The sequence below is a fragment of the Natrix helvetica genome (assembly GCF_964273705.1).
Source record: "Natrix helvetica genome assembly, chromosome: 1".
In the NCBI taxonomy this organism is placed as follows: Eukaryota; Metazoa; Chordata; class Lepidosauria; order Squamata; family Natricidae; genus Natrix; species Natrix helvetica.
In genome coordinates, this window is record NC_138548.1 from 275,921,595 (window position 1) to 275,940,843 (window position 19,249).

A 19,249-nucleotide genomic window follows, 5' to 3' on the forward strand; every position below is an offset into this window, starting at 1 on the left:
TGTAATTCAATCTGGAAGGTATTAAAGTGGGAAGCTTCTAAGAGTGCAGGAAAACATACTTCTCTATTCTCTAAGTGGCTAGTAGAAGGATTCTTGGCATTTATGCCGGCCTTAGGGGGGGGGGGGGGATCATTTGTTTCCAGTTTATAGTAGAAATTGAAGTGCTAACTTCTATCTATAAAAACTCAAAACTTGGTAGGAATATTTTATTTTCAACTTCTGTATAGAGTTCAACCATAGAGTTCATGCTTAACACATTGTAGATAGGAAGGGCAGACAACTTCATGTCACCTTGGCCCAGAAGTATTTCTTCCTGATCTTTTCTGGACAAGCATTTTTTTTTGCAAATTTGAATGGAGCAAACAACTTATCAACCAGAGATATGATCATACAATGAAACCTTCCATGGACTGACCTGCTAACAGGTTCCAGCGGTAATTTATTTTGTGAAAACTGAAGGATAGATACAAAATGACTGTTATAGCTAAAGGCAGCCATTTGCAGATATCTGTTCATCAGACAAACTAATTAAGGCCAAAAGACCAGAAATTTGCCCACAAATGCAATCGGATGCTGTAGAAGCCTCAAAGTACAGGCCTATTATTTGAACCTAGTGTCGCTTTCTTTATTGAATCTTGAATTTTAAAAATCATTTTCCATCCATGTCATGATAAGCCATATCCAAGAGACTCTCAGACTGCATCATTATCCATGCTAACAGGATAAAGTATTAAGAATTGTAGGACCTGAAGAAATCACAGGTTTTTACCTTATACTTTGCTCTTGGAGAAGGACAGCAATCAACTGCTTACATTCCACTGCTGTTGTTCTTGGAACAGTTTTAGTGATAATAGTGCTAACTTGAAAAAGAAGCACATTGTAAAATTTTAATGTGCTTGTTTAAATGTTCAGTGCTTTTGAAAATTAAATTAAAAGATAACATCCATGAAATTAGTGGTAGCAAACAAAAGCAGTTTTCTAGACGGTCTGAGCTGATTTCTGTGTCTCATCTATCGATAATCAAAGTAACTTGAACATGCATGGTACATCTTCCCTTCTTTAGCTTTTGATCCTGGTTAAAGATTAATCATTCTCTTCATTCCAAAATTAATCCTCAATTTCCATAGCTTGAAACAGCCTGAAAGACAAGAAAATTGAATTTTAAACAAGAAAATATTTTGCCAACACGGTAACAACTCATGCATATATTTCTGTAAAAAGCCCCTGTCCAAAAGAGTAGCAGAATCAAGCAGCAAAACTAAAAAAAATAGTTTTCAAAACTGGATTTTTTTTCACAACTATGCAGATTTGTAATATCAGAAACTAATGAACATGCTATGTTTTAAGAGAGTATTCCTCTCTATTTTCAGTAAAGAAAAGAACAAACTTACTAGTACTCAGGCCATAACTTATAAAAAAAATGTTAACATTGAAAGATTTGCAATAATGCATTCCAACTGACTTTCTCAGGACTTAACCACTACTTCTACATATGCTCAATATACTTTTATTGTTTATAACAGCAGAGACACATTGTTTGGATTTGTTCCTGGAAAAAAATGGTACTCTTTTAAATAACTGATATACTTTCTACAGTATGTAAAGAAGCAGGATTCTTTGTGTTGTGTCCGCTGACCTTGTCGATCTATCAGTGACCAAAAACTGGCGCATTCCTCAGAAGCAGATCTCCCTCAGCCTAGGGGCCATTCCTCACCCGGATCCTCAGTGGCTCCAGTTGGCCATCTGGCACTATTTTTATTTTCAATTAAGCACTGATATCTATTGCATTCTTTTGAGGCTGTTTTTCACCCTTGAAGCCTCCGGCCGTTTTTCCTTGAAGCTTCCGGAGCGCGAAAAACCAGCCCTATGGGCAAACCGGAAGTTTGGGAACGGACTTCTGGGTCCCCGTAGGTCCGTTTTTCATCCTCTGGAGCCTTCAGGGGCCTTCAGGAGGCTTTCCTGAAGGCTCCGGAGGGCAAAAATTGGCCGTACAAGCAAACCAGAAGTCACTTCCGGTTTGTCCGTAGGTCCGTTTTTCTCCCATTAGAGCCTTCAGGGAACTCTCCTGAAGGCTCCGGAGGTCGAAAATCAGCTCTATGGACAAACGGGAAGTCACCATTCCCGAACTTCCAGGTTCCCCATAGGACTGTTTTTCGCCCTCCAGAGCCTTCAGGGAAGCTCCTGAGGGCATGGGGGGGGGGCGTGGGGGAGGCTGTTTTTGCCCTCTCCAGGCCCCTAGAAAGCCTCAAGTGGGGACGGTGAAAAAACCACATCAAAAGGGGGGGGGATTGCTGGTCACGTGCTCATGTGCGCAGGGGGGACATCGCGCACATAGCATGGGTATGGCACGCCCACGCACGACCCCCCTGAACTCCCACTTTTGGCATGGGAGCCAAAAAAGGTTCACCATTACTGCTCTAGGGCAACTTGGAATAATTACAGTTTCTAGCAATAGCTAATGTAAATCTGCTACTTCCTCCCGCATTCATGAATTCTGCTATCAGCCAGCGCTTCTCTCTTTTCTTCCATTCTCCCAATTCTGTCTGCTATTTATGTGGCTAAAGAATTCTGGATACCTAGGGGTGCTCACAGGAGCTATCAACAATAAAATGGAGGATGTGACTGAATGCCTTGCTGCTGCTTGTATGTGTGTGATGCATGCATCACAAAAAGATATAGGATTCTAAGTGCCTGATGATATCACCGTGATGTTGTTGATGGCTCTTACAGCTACTCCTGTGAGGAATGCATCATTTTGCAAACTGTTTTGTGACCCCCCAATAGAGGAGAATATTGTAGCTCAGGGTTGAAGTGTGGATCTTTGGTGCTTTTTGAGTTTGGTTGTTTTCTTGCAGATGTTTTATTACCCAAACTATATAGCATCATCAGTGCTGGTAGTGGATGGGGTTTGCTTTCGTAACAGTAAACAGCCCAACCAAAAAAACAAACCCCAAGACCACCCCTACGAACACTGAGAGGGCAACTACTAGAACATAAAATGAGAGCAAACCCCACTCCCTACTGATGTTATCTGATTTGATAATGAAATGTCTGCAAGAAAACAACCAAGCTCAGAAAGAACCCCTTCTTTTGTGGCATTTTGATTTAATCAGACTACTAAAGCTATGGAATTTGGCTTCAGCATTAACTTTTGGCGCAAATTTAAATATTACAGTACTATTTAAGATTTGACTAAATATCACCGTGTTTCCCCGAAAATAAAACACGATCTTATTTTCTTTTGACCCCCCCAAATAAGCGCTTGGCCTTATTTTCGGGAAGGGCTTATTATTTTTGATGTGCAGGAGGCGGTGAGCGTGGTCACCTCATGGCTGCTGCTGTGTTGCAATATTTTCGGGGCAGCTTATTTTAGCGCATGCGCTCAAAAGCCTGATTGATCTTACTATCTGGGGAGGGCTTATATTGGGGAAAATAGGGTACATTTTGGTAGGAAATCTGTTGCAATGCTAATGAAAGTATATTGTATTCTGCATCTTGCTAAGCCATACTTTAATCGTAGTTATTAAAGTTAGCTGGGTTTACTCAAAGTAAATAAACCAAACAAGTCACATTGTGGATTAGTACAATGTATGAATCCAGTCTTATTGAACATATTATTTTCCAATAAAAAGTCCTATAACAAATTTCAAAGCGGTCAAAATAGTTTTAGCAATTTTGAATTTTTCAATATCATTGCCTCTTGCAGACAAAAAGGTACACATATGTCAAAGGTTTTTGTGTTGTACACAACTGTTCAGCCAGCTCTTTAACCAGTTTGTGGAATAAGCTCCACATTAAACAGTGTTCAATTTATTAACCTATTGCAGTGTTTTTCAAATTTAGTTACTTTTAATATGAGTGGATTTCAATTACTAGAATTCCCCAGCCAGGATGTTGAAGTCCACACATCTTAAAATTACCAAATTTGAAAGACGTTGACCTATTGTTTTGCTTACTTTGTAGTAAGAGATCCCAAAGTCTTCTAGAATGCAAACTCTATTAACCCCTGTAAACTTAGACCTATAGTGAAATTCCGCTTTTCTTTCAGTAGAGAAAAAAGTTACTTACAAGTTAAAACATGGTGAGCCTGGATCACTAAAGTGCTGGTATGGATTTATCCTGGATAGAACACCCATACAAAGCCAACAGAAATATTGCATGCAAGCAGTGCACCTCATCCTGTTACAGCCATTTAACTTCTGGAAAAAAAGAAGGGAAAAATACAATTTGACTTAAAATCTGTACAATCCACTATACTTTGCTAAATGGAAAACAAGGTCCACTTAAACTTTGCTAAATGGAAAATAAAAGATGCAGAGGCTACTCACTTATACTATTTATAATTCAGTATATCATTAACACATGAAACTGCAGTAGCAAATGCTGTCTTGACTGTTATAAAAAAGAGAATTCTGCCTGTCTTTTCTAAATAGCTGAAGCACTAAATGGGATTTTTACCTACAGGTAGTCCTTGACCTACGACCACAGTTGAGCCCAACATTTTTGTTGCAAGGCGAGACAGCTGTTTAATGAGTTTTATTCCATCTGACAAACGTTCTTGCCAAAGGTTGTTAAAGTGAATCACTGCAATGATTAAATTAGTGAAATGGTTGTCAAGTGACTCTGGCTTCCTGGGCGATTTTGCAAAAGGTGATCACATGACCTCAAGAAACTGCAATTGTCATGAGTCAGCTGTCAAGTGTCTCAATTTTGATCAGGTGACCATGGGGATTACTGCAGTGGTCATAAGTGTGAAAAACAGTCATAAGTCACTTTTTTTCCGTGCCAGTATAACTTTGAATGGTCACTAAATGTACTGTTGTAAGTTGAGGACTCCCTGTACGGTACTTCATAGTATTGCCAAAGTGGAGCTTCAGAAACAAAAGAAAAAAATCCATTGTCAACAGTCCTCTAGGAAGCATATCAACAGAAATTACATAAACTGATACAGGCACTTTCAGGTGTGTGTGTGCGTGTGTGAAAGGGGGAGGAGAGAGACTGAAAAACAGATGTCAGACTTATTTGTATCACAAACAGCAGTATTTGAAAACCAATATGAGAACATTCTCCAGAAACTTTTTCAACTTTTAAAGTTGCTTAAACTAAAGAAAGAATGTTATTAACTGAAAAACCTAAGTTCAAAACTGTAAAGTATAACCTGTGGAGTGAACGGAGAAAACTGAATTGAAACAGTGAATTTTAATTCCTTTCAATATCATATTGTATGAGTTACTGGAAAATGCTTTGGAAATACCGTGTTTCCCCGAAAACAAGACAGGGTCATATTTTCTTTTTACCCACAAAATATGGCTTGGACTATATTATGAGGGGTTTATTGTTTTGGGGTTGCTGGGTGGTTGCTCTCTTGCGAGCGGGCTTCCAAAAAGCCGGGCACAGCCTCATGGACGAATGGCTGTGTTGCTCTGTCGTAGCAGCGCAACACAACAGCCATGAAGTGACCACTCATATATCTGGGGCAATGTATTTGTAGTGTTTTTCTTACAGTTTAAGACAGGTATTTCTAGATAAACAGCCTTCTTACCACTTGTAGGTTTTTATCACAGAAAAAGGCAATGAAAATCCTGTTATTCCCAACACAACCAAAAATTACTGTGGAGATGATCCCAGCCTATAGTCAGGATTGGACTGAACTGATAGTCTAAAAAATGGCTGTCCACAGGAATTCAAAGCTAGACCACAATTCTTGCTCCTAAAAAGGTAAACATTTTTTGAGTCTCCAGAACATTTTTCAGTCATGTCCTTCTTTGCTATGATCTTACCTCAATAGGTGTTGCACAGCAAGGACATGATTTGGAATTGTTTTCTAGCCATTTTTTACTTTCCATCTCCTCTAAAGCCTTTTGAATAACTCTTTTACCATAGCGTTGCTCCAAAAATCGTTTTGTGGCTTCGTCTGCTTGAAGATATTCATTGCGTAAATCTGCTAGCTTCTCTGCATTAAGAACAGAAAATGGCATAAAGTTGTACAAACTGGCCACCCAGAGCTTCAGAGCGGCTCCACACCGTGGAAAACATAGGCGCGTGCACACACCCCATACAATTACAGTCTCAGAGACTTCGTAACGGTGGGAACTTGTTCTCACTCACCCAGGTTTCTGCAGAAGCTTCTCCCCGAAGCCCTCCGAGGGAGGAAGGGCCAGTTGGGAGAGGGGCTTTAGTCCTGCTCTGGGCTGTAATTGTGTGGGGCGTGCGTGTGCCTATGTTTTCCATGGCGTGGGGCCGCAACTGGAAGGCAAGGAACGCGAAGGGGACCAGCGGGGCCTGGTCCTTCTTAAGACTACCTGTCCTGAAGAGGGCAGATGTGGTGGCATCGGTCTTGGGATGTTCTGCGGAGCCTCCCATGGAAAAACGCCACGCGGATGGCTTTTTAACCAAGCGGCTGTCAGAGAGAAGAGGGCAGCATGCGCCCGTGTTTTAGGCGACCCCTGTGAAAGGGTCATTCGACCCCCAAAGGAGTCGCGACCCACAGGTTGAGAACCGCTGTTCTAGAGGATGTCTGACCTACTACTTCAATATGTTTTAATCAATAGAATACTTCCTGTGTGAACACCATGGCTAACAAAATGGCTTTTATGAGCCGAATTTCGGATCCAAGCAAGCATAATTTCTCCAGAACAAAGGGGAGATGGTTGAGACTCATGACTTCATAATCAAGACAGTTGTTCTTCATGAGCAGACTGCCATTTTTAGTCATTTTATGACTGGAATGGCTGGGAGTCGGGATTACATTAAGCCCATTAATGTAATCCTGACTGCTTTGCATAATCAAAAAATAATCACATATTTTAAAAACTTACAATAAAATTTATACCATTCTTTATGCAGCAAAAGGGTGCTTCTGTATATGGATTGTGAAAAGTTAACAAGGGTTTTAATGGGTCAGAGGAATTTGAAAATATGGTTTTAAATTCTTTAGAAGAATTTATGGGAAAATATCAATTGCTTTGTTTTTTTTTTAATAATAAGGCTACCCTGATGGTCGAACATTAGTGTCAGAGGATAAAATAAAATGGAGGAGAAATCCTTAGCGCAAACTTTTGAGCCAAACCTTTGGAAAGGAAGGATCAAACACTTGATAAAATTGACAGATGATGTTCTAGTAAAGTTATGAAAAAAAAGAGCTGCAATGGATGTATATGAAATTAATTTGAAAGCGGATTTACATGTAATACAAATAGATCTGACACATGACTTATTCCCTAAAGGAGATGAAGCTATTACACCAGGAAACTAATTTGGATTTATTTTTCTTCTGCATATACAAAATCTGCTAAGATTTGGAAGGATTTTATTAGAAGCAATAAACAAAAAGATCATGTTTACTTATTGATACAAAAGAAATCTGTTTAAAGTTCTGAAGGATTATTGTTTTGAAACGCAGATGATCAGAAAAACTACCTCTACCTTTTTTTTTTAAGAAATCAAAGAATAATTTTAAAAACTTAGGAAAGCTTATGAGATAAGCTTGTTTGACCAGGGTTAAAAGAAGAAAATAGTTGTATGCCCTTACTGGACTTGTGCTAACAATGATGAATAGACATAGCATTTGGACTGTTTTCTTTATCTAAAATATGAGTTATGGACAAAAGAGAAATTATGATTTATTTTAGAAATTATGATAAACTACTAAAATTGTTTTTAATCTGCTGGGATGAAAGGAGGTTATTTTTTTAATATTTTCTTTATTTTCTTTTTCAGCCTCCCCCCCCTTTCCCTGTGCTTTTTTGTATTTTATGTAGTTTATATCCACTTTGCATTTATAATACTTAATAACATTTTAAAAAATCTTCTACTCAATAAAGCCTTCTATATATTCCCTGTTCAATTAAAGACACAAAGAAATAAATAAAGAACTATCTAGAAGACAGCCTTTAAGAATTGTATTTCTAACAGTTTGCCAATCCATGGTAACCATTAGCTGCAATTTTAGATGTAAAATATTGGAGATATGGATAGTGACCCAATTATGAAATCAAAATGATTAGAATGAAAATGTTTGATCTTATTTGGCGGAGAGTGAATTAAATATATTAAGCTCCATAAGAATCTGAAGCTACACAAGAGACTTAAATCATCTTCTCAAACAATTTAAGAATTAGATATTTTTTTTGAAACTGGGATCTTAAAATGCTCCATAGAATTAAGGTAAGTCATTTTTCCCCCTTTTTTAAACAAATAAAAACAGCAGGAAAATCTGGGCCACAAAATTTCATCAGTATAATCTTGAAATGCTTTTAGGATTACAAGACAAACTGGAGGACCACCTGCGCCATCCATTCCATGAGAGTATTGAAGAGATTCCCACAACCAAAATTATGTTAATTTATTGACTAGATTTGTGCCCCACTTTTCATTCAGAAGTTCAAGATGGCATAAACAGTGCTCCCAAAAAGAACCCTGTGAGATACAGTAGGTTCATGTAAGAATCAATGTGTCCCTCTGTGAGTTTCACCACTTGATAAGTAAATGATTCAAGAGTTCTTTGGTCAGTATGTTTTCATGGCTGAAGAGAACCTGAGTTTCCTCAGAGCTAGTCCATCATTTTAAGAGCTTACTCCCCAACACACTAATTCTCTTATATGAAGCATAATATTCAGAGAGCACTGAATGCAAAGTCCTTTATGGTTACTCACCAGCAGTGACTTTACAGGGGGAAACGCCATGATAGGTCATTTTACACAAAGTGCAGAATGCGTAATGACATTGCGAACAGATGCCCATAGTGCAAGAAGGATCCTGCATCACTGGGGTTTGGCAGCTTGGACGTGGGCAATACACTACATCTGCCATCAAATCCAAACTTGACTGAAGCAGCAGGCGATCGTAAAGTGCAAATAGCTTCTCTTCCACCAGCTCTTTCACCTTGAAGGCAAGTGATGAAATATATTAGAGGATTTTGATGTAGCAAGATTTACCTCAGATTGTATTTATGGAAATAATCTGATAGGAGAGTACAAAAGATGCTAACCAAATGAACTCCGTTTAGACCTATTGTCATACAGCAGCAGCTAACGTGATTACACCTCGGTTCATATCAAAATTGGAAGGTATTACTTTCTTATCAGTGCTCCATAATGCATATTTCTAAGACTTGGCTAATAACAATCCAAAGATTTAGAAAGGACTCCAGAATGTTACTGAATTAAATTGGGGCCAATTCATTACAGAACGTAGAAACATATATTTAACCCGAAGCTTAGACCAAGATTCTAATGGTATCAAAAGTTAATTTACAAATAATAATAATAATCAAGAAAATAATAAACCTTTGTATACTGCAAGACAAACAAATGTACATATGTCTCCTCTTATAAATTAGGTGAATACTGGTCTAATTCTTTGGGATCCTAGTTTTTTGCAAAAGATATGGCCTCTCTTTAAGTACTTACAGTATTAGCTGCCAGAATCATTTTAACAATATAGATAGCCATTACTATAATTGGACATTAGTATATCTTTAAGTATGGTAAGTTGTAAGTAAGTTCAGAAGTTGTGGGAGCTGATCACTGAAAGCTTTCAAGACACTGGACTGCCATCTGTCAGAAATCGTGTAGGGTCTCCTGCTTGGATGGATGGTTGGATTAGAACAGTGGTTCTCAACCTGTGGGTCGGGACCCTTTTGGGGGTCGAATGACCCTTTCACAGGGGTCGCCAAAGACCATCGGAACACACATATTTTCGATGGTCTTAGGAACTGAGACACCAATTTTATGGTTGGGGGTCACCACAACATGAGGAACTGTATTAAAGTGTCGCGGCATGGGGAAGGTTGAGAACCACTAGATTAGATGGTCTACAAGGTCCCTTCCAACTCTGTTAAAAGTCCTCAACTTATTACAGTCCACTTAGTGACCATTCAAAGTTACAACAGCACTGAAAAAAGGGATCATTTTTCACACTCACAACCATTGCAGCATCTCCATAGTCACGTGATCAAAATTCAGACACTTGGCAACTAGTTCATATTTATGACACTTGCAGTGTCCCAGGATCATATGATCCCTTTTTGCAACCTTCTGACAAGCAATGTCAATGGGAAAATCAGATTCACTTAATAACCGTTTAACTAACAACTCACTTAGCAACTGTGGCAAGAAAGGTCGTAAAATGGGACAAAATGCACTTAAATGTTTCACTTAGCAACAGAAATTTTGGGCTGAATTGTGGGTCGTAAGTTGAGGACTACCTGTACTAGCTTTCCTTTCTGGGGAATGCCCAACTATTTTTATGCTCCAATGATAGGGTGGGATTCATACCATGTCTGACCCATAACTGACTTTTCTTTTACCTGCCCAGGAATGGCAACAGAGGAACATTCTGGTTCTGGACAATTCAGGCAATGGACCTGTCCATCTTTGATTTGAATTTCAAAGTAGTTCTTCAAGCAAACCTTGCAGTACACATGCCTGCAGTCTTTAAAGTCCATACATTCGCTTCCCTGTTTTACCGAAAAACAAATATTGCACGTGAACATTTTACAGTTGAAATTCTTCTCTTTTTGGGACTGATCAAAGTCTAAAATTTCCTTAATCAGGATTGACAAAGACTCAACATCCTCTACAGTGCTTGTATCAGAGGATTCTCTATGTGTGGATGCAGAATTTTTGATGTCATAGCAACCATCCTCTTCCTTTGGCTGTTTTTCTTGCTGGGTTATCTCTGGTTCAAACGGGGAAGTTATATTCAGAAAGGCAAGTGTTTCTTCTTTGAGAAATTGCATCCAGGCAAACAGGACCACAGAACCTCTGTTTTCTTCCCATAAATTATCTAGGTGCCTGCAAAGAGCAGTGAGCTGGAAGTGGAGAGAGGAGTAGAAAAAACAGAAAAAAACATTTTTTCCACAAATCTTAAGTCAATTTGACTATATTTCATGAAAAGAAACGGTATTTTAATAGTATTTCATCCATATTTCACTCTCCAGCTGTTATCTGAACATTAAGGACTGCTATACCTGTAGAGATAAAACGTAACTCCAAAAATTACTTATGTATAATTTCCAAATGAATATGTTATACGGATAATATTAAGGTTTTAAAGTCACAATTATTGTCTTTATAATATAATTGAAAATAATTCATGAGTTTTAACACATACAGTATATTATTTTCCCTAGCTAACCTGAATTTTAATTATGATGCTTCCTTTTAGCAATCATCCTTTGGCTACAAGAAGATCATCATTCATTTAAAACCTATGTGCCTTATCATCCTGATGGATCATATAAATTACATGATGTGTAAAAGATTAATGCCAAACCTGAGCCTGAGACAGCCACTTGCAACTGAGAGTGAACAGAGGTGGGGAAGTTGAAGGATAGTCTGCTGGGAATTCAAAATTCAGCACTACTGGAGGCAGAAAGCTTACTGTATATTCAAGTTTGCTGTTTTCAAGAGTCTCTGTGAAGTTGCCTGAAACAAAATGTATTCAATGTATTTATTAATTTGTTTGCTGTTTATCTCACTGCAAGGCAACTCTGGGAAACATAAATTAATCTGATTATGCAATTTCCAAGTCATGGTATTTACCTGAATGGTTCCATATTATTTCCATAAAACCTTCTCTTTGAGAAATTCTCATTAAAATTTCCTCAAATGTTACCTGAATTTAGTTATGTTGAGTAAATGTGGCTCTCCAAATATAGTTACCAGTAGACTGCAATCCTCATCCACTTTTTCAACACTGTGTGTGCAAAATGTGAATTCCTGACTTGCGCATGTGTGTATGTATATATTCAAAGAGGTAATAGGTATATTGAAGTATCATATGAGCCAACTCTTATATTTTGCACAAGTTAGCAGAACTCTGAGGGAGACAGGTGGTTAAGAAATAGGATAAATACCATATTTTTTGGAGTATAAGATGCACCTTTTTCCCTCAAAAAAGAGCTGAAAATCTGGGTGCATTTTATACACTGAATACAGTATTTTTTGCCTCCTGAAACCAAAATGGCCGTGCAAAGCCTTTAGGAGGCTTCCAGAGTGCTCCTGGGGGCTGGGGAGGGCAGAAATGAGTGAAAAACGCGCCATTTTTTGCTCAATTTCCCTTCCCCCCCTGCCCCCAGGAGCACTCTATAAGGCTCCTAAAGGCTATGCATGCCCTTATTTTACCAAAAGTGGGCCCGTTTTCATGAAAAAGGGGCTGTTTTTTGCTCATTTGGGGGGGGGGCACCCCCTCCCAGGAGCACTCTGCAAATCTAAAGGCTATTCATGATTTTTTGAAAAAAAAATGGGTCCGTTTTTGCGAAAAACGGGTGGTTTTTGGGAGGTCTGCAGAGTGCAAAACCTTTTTTTAAAAAAATTGCCTCTTCAAAATCTAGGTGTATCTTATACTCCGGTGCGTCTTATACTCCGAAAAATACGGTACATACATGAATGAATGAATGTTCCATACTTGACAGTACTATACTACAATACCTTTCAAGAAAATCTGAATCCAAAAAAGAGTCGGACTTACCGCTCAGAGATACTCTGAAATTCTGAGGCACATCCACGGAGATTCGAGTTTCTCCTCCTTGTACATTTTGTGCTCTCTTGAATTCATCATCATCGTAAATACTTGCCAAAGCAAGAAGTTCATCCTCCTGAGATTCTTTGTCTTCCGAAGACATTTAAATGATCTGTGAATGATAAACGTATTTCTAGAATATGTTATGAAGACACCGTAAACTGAATAATCTGCTCCAGTCCCCATCAGTACCCAAATGGACAATAGCAGCCTTCTGATTTTTGAAATATTTTCATCTGAAGTAGATTCCAGGAAACAGTCAAATGCTTTTACTTATTTTAAAAATTAAACATTGTCTTCAAACAAAATGCAGTACAGTTGGTCTTAACTATGGAAGTTGAAACAAAATAATTTCAATCAGAGTTTATAATTCAGTTTAGTTTCAATTAATGACACTTACGGAGGGTTTCCATGCCAAAGTATATTTAACAGAAATTAAAACTTTCCAATCTTTTCCTTGTGGCCTGGAGGGGGTGGGGGTGGGAGAGAGTTTAAAAGCCCAAGACACATGAAAATAACGAAAAGCAACTGTCTATTCATTGCTATGTCTGAAGTAGGCTAATCTCAAGGAATTCACCTGAAAGTCTTTCTTCTTCCTTATGAAACTCCTCCAGGATTCTTTTCTGTTTCTGATCAGTTTTTCACTGGAATGCCACCCCTGTCATAAAATATAGTGCCCAGAGAAAAAATATTTGATCCATACAACATTACTTTAGAAATTAAATCAAATCTGTAATATTCTCTCAAATCAAACATACATTGTAAACTTACAAGTTTAGCTGGTTTTTAAAAATTCTACTGCTGCTACCACAGAACAGGTATCGACTTCAATGGATAGTTAGGACTGCATGGGGGAAAAAACCTGCAACCAGCCTGCCTTCCATTGGGGATCTCTATACTGCACAAGCGACACAGAAAGAGGGCTGAGAAAATATCTATAGATATTTTCATGTATCTACATGTATTGAAGATACAGATATCTACAGATCTACATCCTGGACATAAACTGTTTCAACTCCTCCCCTCAAGATGATGCTATAGGCCAGGGCATTGCATGCCAAAACAACTAGACCCAAAGACCATTTTACCCCCTGCCATCATTCTACTAATTCCCACAGCACTTATGCCTAAGGATATTTACCCATGCAGTATGGCTATATTACTATTATCCTTCTCACCTTTCCTGTTACCTACTCCTATTGTTACCTTATGGCTATCACTTTGTCGGTTGTATCTTATGATTTATGATTGTATCTTATGATTTATCATTTTATTGCTCATACAGCTTATGCACCAGAAACAAATTCCTTGTGTGTCTAATCACATTTGGCCAATATAAAATATTCTGTTGAATAAATCAATCTTTGGTATTCTGCCCGCTCAATAAACTCCATTTGGCTATTAGGAACTGGGTTGATATGCAGCATTTCCCACAATACATGTAATAACACAGATCAACATAAACAATACCACCATCAACTTAACCTTGTCTTGCTCAGCTTGTTAATTAAGTACGTTGTACAAATCTGGAATAGCTAGATAAAGAAAGCTGTAAGTTGAAACCTTACTTGCAGTTAAAGGGAAGTTAAAGCTTCAGGTTCATACAGCCTGAAAGATTAAATGAAAATGACTAAGATGTGCAAGACGAGAGAAAAATGATGTCATGTACATCACTCACGGTAATTTAAGGTATTGTGTGAATCACGTCAACAGGTTGGCCTGTTGTTCTGATTCAGTCACTGTCATTTCTAAACCATAGTTCGTGGCATAACATTTTGCACTGGAGAACTTCAAGTTCTCCCTTTGCCCCTAACCTCCCTGGCTTCAGATGTCACTTTTCTTGGACCAAAAATAGCTTCTCCCCTTCTGAACTTTCTATTCCTCTTTTTACTTCACTTGGAGCAGTGAAGCTATAGTTGTTTTCAGCACAGCTTAGGCAAGGAGTAATGTTATCTGTTATCTGTATAGCATCAAACAATACACTGGTAGAAAAATTACAGAATGGCAATGGTAAAGATTGAAAAAAATAATGGTAAGTACATAATTGATTTAATCATATATTGCCCTAATGATTCCACTTGCCATCTCTTCCTCTGCTGCTGCTTTCCTAATATCAAAATTATGACTCTTGGTTCCACAGAGCAAAGACATGATTTTCAGCTACATTATTAGTACCGCAATCTTACCTAAAAAGACATATGCAAAATATATTTTATTCCACTAAAATAATTTTACTGATCAAATCAATCACATTTATTAAGAATGGTTATTTATTTATTGAATTTCTATGCTGTCCATCTCACTAGTTCTGGGCAGCTTACAGTATCAGAAGCAATTAAAATGAAAACATTAAAACATCAAGTCTTAAAACACAAATGGCATTGATAAGTTAAATAAAGGACCAGAGAGTAAGCAGGTGTGGAGGTGGTATCTTATCTAATCTACTAGCCATCTCCAGAGTGGGACACCCCTGTATGGGGCCCAAGAGAATTGGCAGAGCCATGTTTTTAGGCCCTTTCGGAAGGCTGAGGATGGGGATAGATCTCACATCTGGGATGGGGGGGGATGATGTTCCAAAGGGCAGAAGCTAGGGCAGAAAAGGTTCTCCTCCTGGACCCTACCCGCCACAATTTCTTGGCTGACAAAATTCACAAGATCCCCTTTTTTGTTAGCACAAGTGGGGTGGGCCAATCCCATTGGTGAGATATGGTTCCTCAAATATCCTGGACCTATGTCATAAAGGGCTTTAAAGGTGATAACCAACAGCTTGAATTAGTTCTGGAATGAAACGAAACCAGTGCAGTTTACACAACAGAATCGTTACACAGACCACCTAAACTGTTTGCACTGCTTCGTTTTGTGCCAACTGAAGCTTTTGAATATTCTTCAAGAGTAGTCTCATGTAGAGCACATTGCAGTACTCCAAACACGAGATGACCAGGGCATAAGTGACTGAGCGCAGGACTCATAATCCAGGAAAGGGTGCAAAACAAAGTTGAGTAAAGGGTCTCCTACCTATGACTGCCACCTGCTCTTTGAGCAGGAGTGGTGTGCCTAGCAGAACCCCCAGATTGTGCACAGGATCTGTCTGGGGAAGTATGACCCCATCCAGAACTAAAGTTGTTAAACTAGGTCTCAAGGCTCCATATACCCATATCCACTCAGCCCTGCCAGGGTTTAAGTGATGTCTATTGTCCCTCACAGCCTCCAGACACTGTGAAACGGAAATGACAGCAACACCTCTGTCACACAGGTTGGAGATATAAAATTGAGTATCAGCAGTGTACTGATGATACCTGGTCTCACTGTGTTGGATGATCTTACCTATTCTAGCAATAGCAATATCACTTAGACTTATATACCGCTTCATAGTGCTTTTACAGCCCTTTCTAAGTGGTTTACAGAGTCAGCATCTTGTCCTCAACAATCTGGGTCCTCATTTTACCCACCTCGGAAGGATGGAAGGCTGAGTTAACCTTGAGCCAGTGTGATCTGACCTGCCGAACTGCAGCTAGCAGTCAGCTGAAGTAGCCTGCTGTACTGCACTCTAACGACTGCGCCACCTTGGCTCTGTTATATTTTTATATAACTCTGTTATATTTTATATATTCTGTTATATTTTCACGTCATTTATTTATTTATTACATTTATTTGCCACTTATCTCACTGTAGGGCTATTCTAAGCAACTAAAGTAAACAATGACAAAGGAACACAACAAAAATAAATACATCAATAGGATAACCAAAAAGATGGATGGTTGGAGGGCAGGGAGCAAGGGGAGAGGATCATCAATCCTCAATCCATCAATCTAGCAGCCACCTCCAGTGGGGAACTCCCCTATTTGATCCCCAGACCAACCAGCAGAGTGAAGTCCTTAGGCTCTTTTGCGGAAGGATAGGAGGCTGGGGACAGATTTTACCTTAGACAGTAAAGTCTTCCAAAAGGCCAGGTGCAATTGGTATCTTTTTAATTAGTCACATGATATAATTTTATTTTCTGAATAATCAGAAAAATGTATGCAAGCTTTTGCCAGAAACAAACATAATAATAATCCATGCTGTCCACTAAGAGCCAAAGAAATACAGTACTTACTTTCTATTTAAAAAGGGATGATTTTTTTTCCTGACTATGCTATAAATTTTCATGAATTGATCATTAATTTTGGTCTCATACAAACATTTATTAAAACTAGCAAGGTTTCCCCTTCCTAAATCTGGTTTACTTGGAAATTATTTTATCTATCAAGGATATGTGTGAAAATAGGTGAAAAATATAGGCCCCGAAAGAGGTGGGTGGGTGCGTGGGTCTGTCTGTCTGTCTGACAAATTATTGTCCTGCCTAACTTTCTAATTTCCCTAAACTACTTACAGCAGGGGTGTCCAAACTTGGGAACTTTAAGACTTGGGGACTTCAACTCCCAGAATTCCCCAGCCAGCCATGCTGGCTGGGGAATTCTGGGAGTTGAAGTCCCCAAGTCTTAAAGTTCTCAAGTTTGGACACCCTGATTTACAGATTTCATATGCTATTAATTCAAAAGATCCTGCAAAAGTATCCTTAGATGGTTAACTTAAGAGGCTTCAAAAGCTGGACACACCAACTCTTTGGAACAGTAGAACAGAGAGCTAAATGACCAAAGTCGTAAAGATAAAATAGCAGAGAAAAAGGAACCGTTTGGATCTGACCTGGGTCACAAATAGTATCCATTCATTGCTGCGACCCCACCCACTCACGCATTCACCCACCCACCAAATACTTACTACAGGGATCCTCTAAGCTTTGTCGGTGTAACAACAATAATCGGGTGCGTGCCACCAAACCGTTTTCGACTTCTAGAGACCCCATATAGATAAATATTTTCTCCAGAACGAAAAGAATAGCCGTGCGATAAAAGAGCGCCTTTGCTGGAAGAAACTTTGGAACCCACCCAATGAGGCGAGCTGCCTATTCGTGGTTTTTAAAAAAGCAAGCGCGGAGCCTGTTGAAAAGGCCGAGGCATTTCCCCTGATATGAACAGAGCGAGCTGAAAGGCGTCCAAAGCGCAAGAGCGCCTTCCAGTTCTCGCAATAGGGGTGCTAGCGATCGGGTGACGTCACAGAACCTCAAGAGCGGAAAGCAACAAGATCACCGCGATACACAACGCGCTTCCCTCCCCTCTGCCGACTCCCCATGACACTCCATCCCGCTTCTTTGCTATAACCCCCTACCCGCACCCTCGGATCCTGACCAGGACACCCGCTCCCGAGGCACTCCTCCTCCTCCTCCGCTTGCAAAGCCTGCTTTCGGCGATCAGTTCCGTCACGGATTGCGAGAGCTACGGGAGGGAAAAAAAACGCTAGGAAGGGAAAGCGTGGGCGGCGTTTCACTCTAGCGGGGTCATGTGCGTCCGTCGGTTTCCGGTTCGTTTTGCGAAGCTGTATTGAGACGGTTCGGGGGAGCCGAGGAATGGGGCAGCCGGTGGTCGCGCGAGTGGAAGGGAAGGAGCGCTGGTTGCCGAAACTACGTTTGGGTTCCGCTTAGGGATGGATGGCGCTAGAATCGGTTGAGCTGAACTTTTCCTGGGTTTGCCTTTAGTTGCGATTTGAAAAAGAAGGCGCGGAAGAGCAGGCTTTAAAGAGCCACAACGTTTAACACATTAACAGAGTTAGAAGGGACCTTGTAGGTCATCTAGTCCAACCCCACCCTGCCCAAGTTGGAGACTGTACACCATTTCTGACAAATGGCAGTCCAATCTCTTTTCGAAAGCCTCCAGTGATGAAGCTCCCACAACTTCTGTTCCATCGGTTGATTGTTCTGTCAGGAAATTTAGATGTTACAACGGTCAGTCACTTTTTTCAGTGTCGTCGTAACTTTGAGCTGTCACTAAACAAACTATTGTAAGACAAGGACTAACGGTAGTGTAAAGATCATATCCTTTTGCTAGTTCTCACATCCCCACCTCCTAGGTTCCTAGAGCCACAGGTGTCATTTCTCTCCCGCTGAGAAGCACAAGGTTTAGATCATATGCTTTCCTCATACGTTCTTTGATGCTTTCCATTTGCCACAAGCTAAACGACTGCCGTCTGAAATCAGTTTGAGGCAAATAGACTCAATAAAGAACGAATTTACTTGGAAGGGCCTTGGAAGAGCTGCTTAATACATGATTCTTGTGTTGCCTCTTTGTATCTTGACAATATGTGCTATTGCATTTAGTATTTCTTAAGCTGCTACAGTTGTCAGAGAATTGGTATGCTCATTATCCCTTAGTCCCCAAATAATGTGTAATGAAACAACAATTATGTTAGATTAAATTATGTAGGGTTACTAGTGTTTGTCTGAAAAAATATAATACTATGGAAGCAAAGAGAGATCTCTGTGCTCATAGGAACATCATTCCAAAATATATCCACTTTTTAATTAAGTGTCATGACAGACCTAACCCAGCCTTCCTTCTCTCCTGAGAATAGAAAATCTAAGTACTTTTTAAAAGAAATTAACCATAATATGGTAGAATGCAATTATTAAGGTAAACATTAAACCTAAAATCTCCCAGAGATAAGTACGTCTGTATAATCTTTGTTATTTAATATTTGAATTATGAAATGTGTTAAATCACTTTTAAAGCAAAAACTATTTCACTATTCACAACCAATTTCATTGTATTTAAGTACAATGACAATAAATATTATACTTATACTATTGTGTTTTAAACTAAGGGTACCTGGTTTACACAAACCTGTAATAACC

At 39.2% G+C, this 19,249-nt stretch overlaps 1 protein-coding gene across 7 annotated transcripts; it reads right to left on the reverse strand.

Annotated features, from left to right (window-relative positions):
• Positions 1 to 600: 600 nt before the first annotated feature.
• Positions 601 to 18,113, reverse strand: RNF14 (ring finger protein 14). 7 transcript variants are annotated; one of them, XM_081935870.1, is made up of 10 exons: positions 17,751 to 18,113; positions 14,566 to 14,711; positions 13,103 to 13,183; positions 12,475 to 12,637; positions 11,278 to 11,429; positions 10,310 to 10,813; positions 8,655 to 8,883; positions 5,781 to 5,953; positions 4,069 to 4,199; positions 601 to 1,138 (listed from the first exon to the last, which is right to left on the reverse strand). In XM_081935870.1, the coding sequence occupies exons 4-10, from the start codon at positions 12,626 to 12,628 to the stop codon at positions 1,108 to 1,110; spliced, it is 1,374 nt and encodes a 457-aa protein (XP_081791996.1). In that variant the 5' UTR covers positions 12,629 to 12,637; positions 13,103 to 13,183; positions 14,566 to 14,711; positions 17,751 to 18,113; the 3' UTR covers positions 601 to 1,107. The 7 variants fall into 7 exon arrangements, with proteins under 7 accessions (XP_081791996.1, XP_081791998.1, XP_081791992.1 ...); XM_081935872.1 differs by lacking the exon at positions 17,751 to 18,113 and adding an exon at positions 17,451 to 17,659; XM_081935866.1 differs by lacking the exon at positions 17,751 to 18,113 and adding an exon at positions 17,284 to 17,659.
• Positions 18,114 to 19,249: the final 1,136 nt, after the last annotated feature.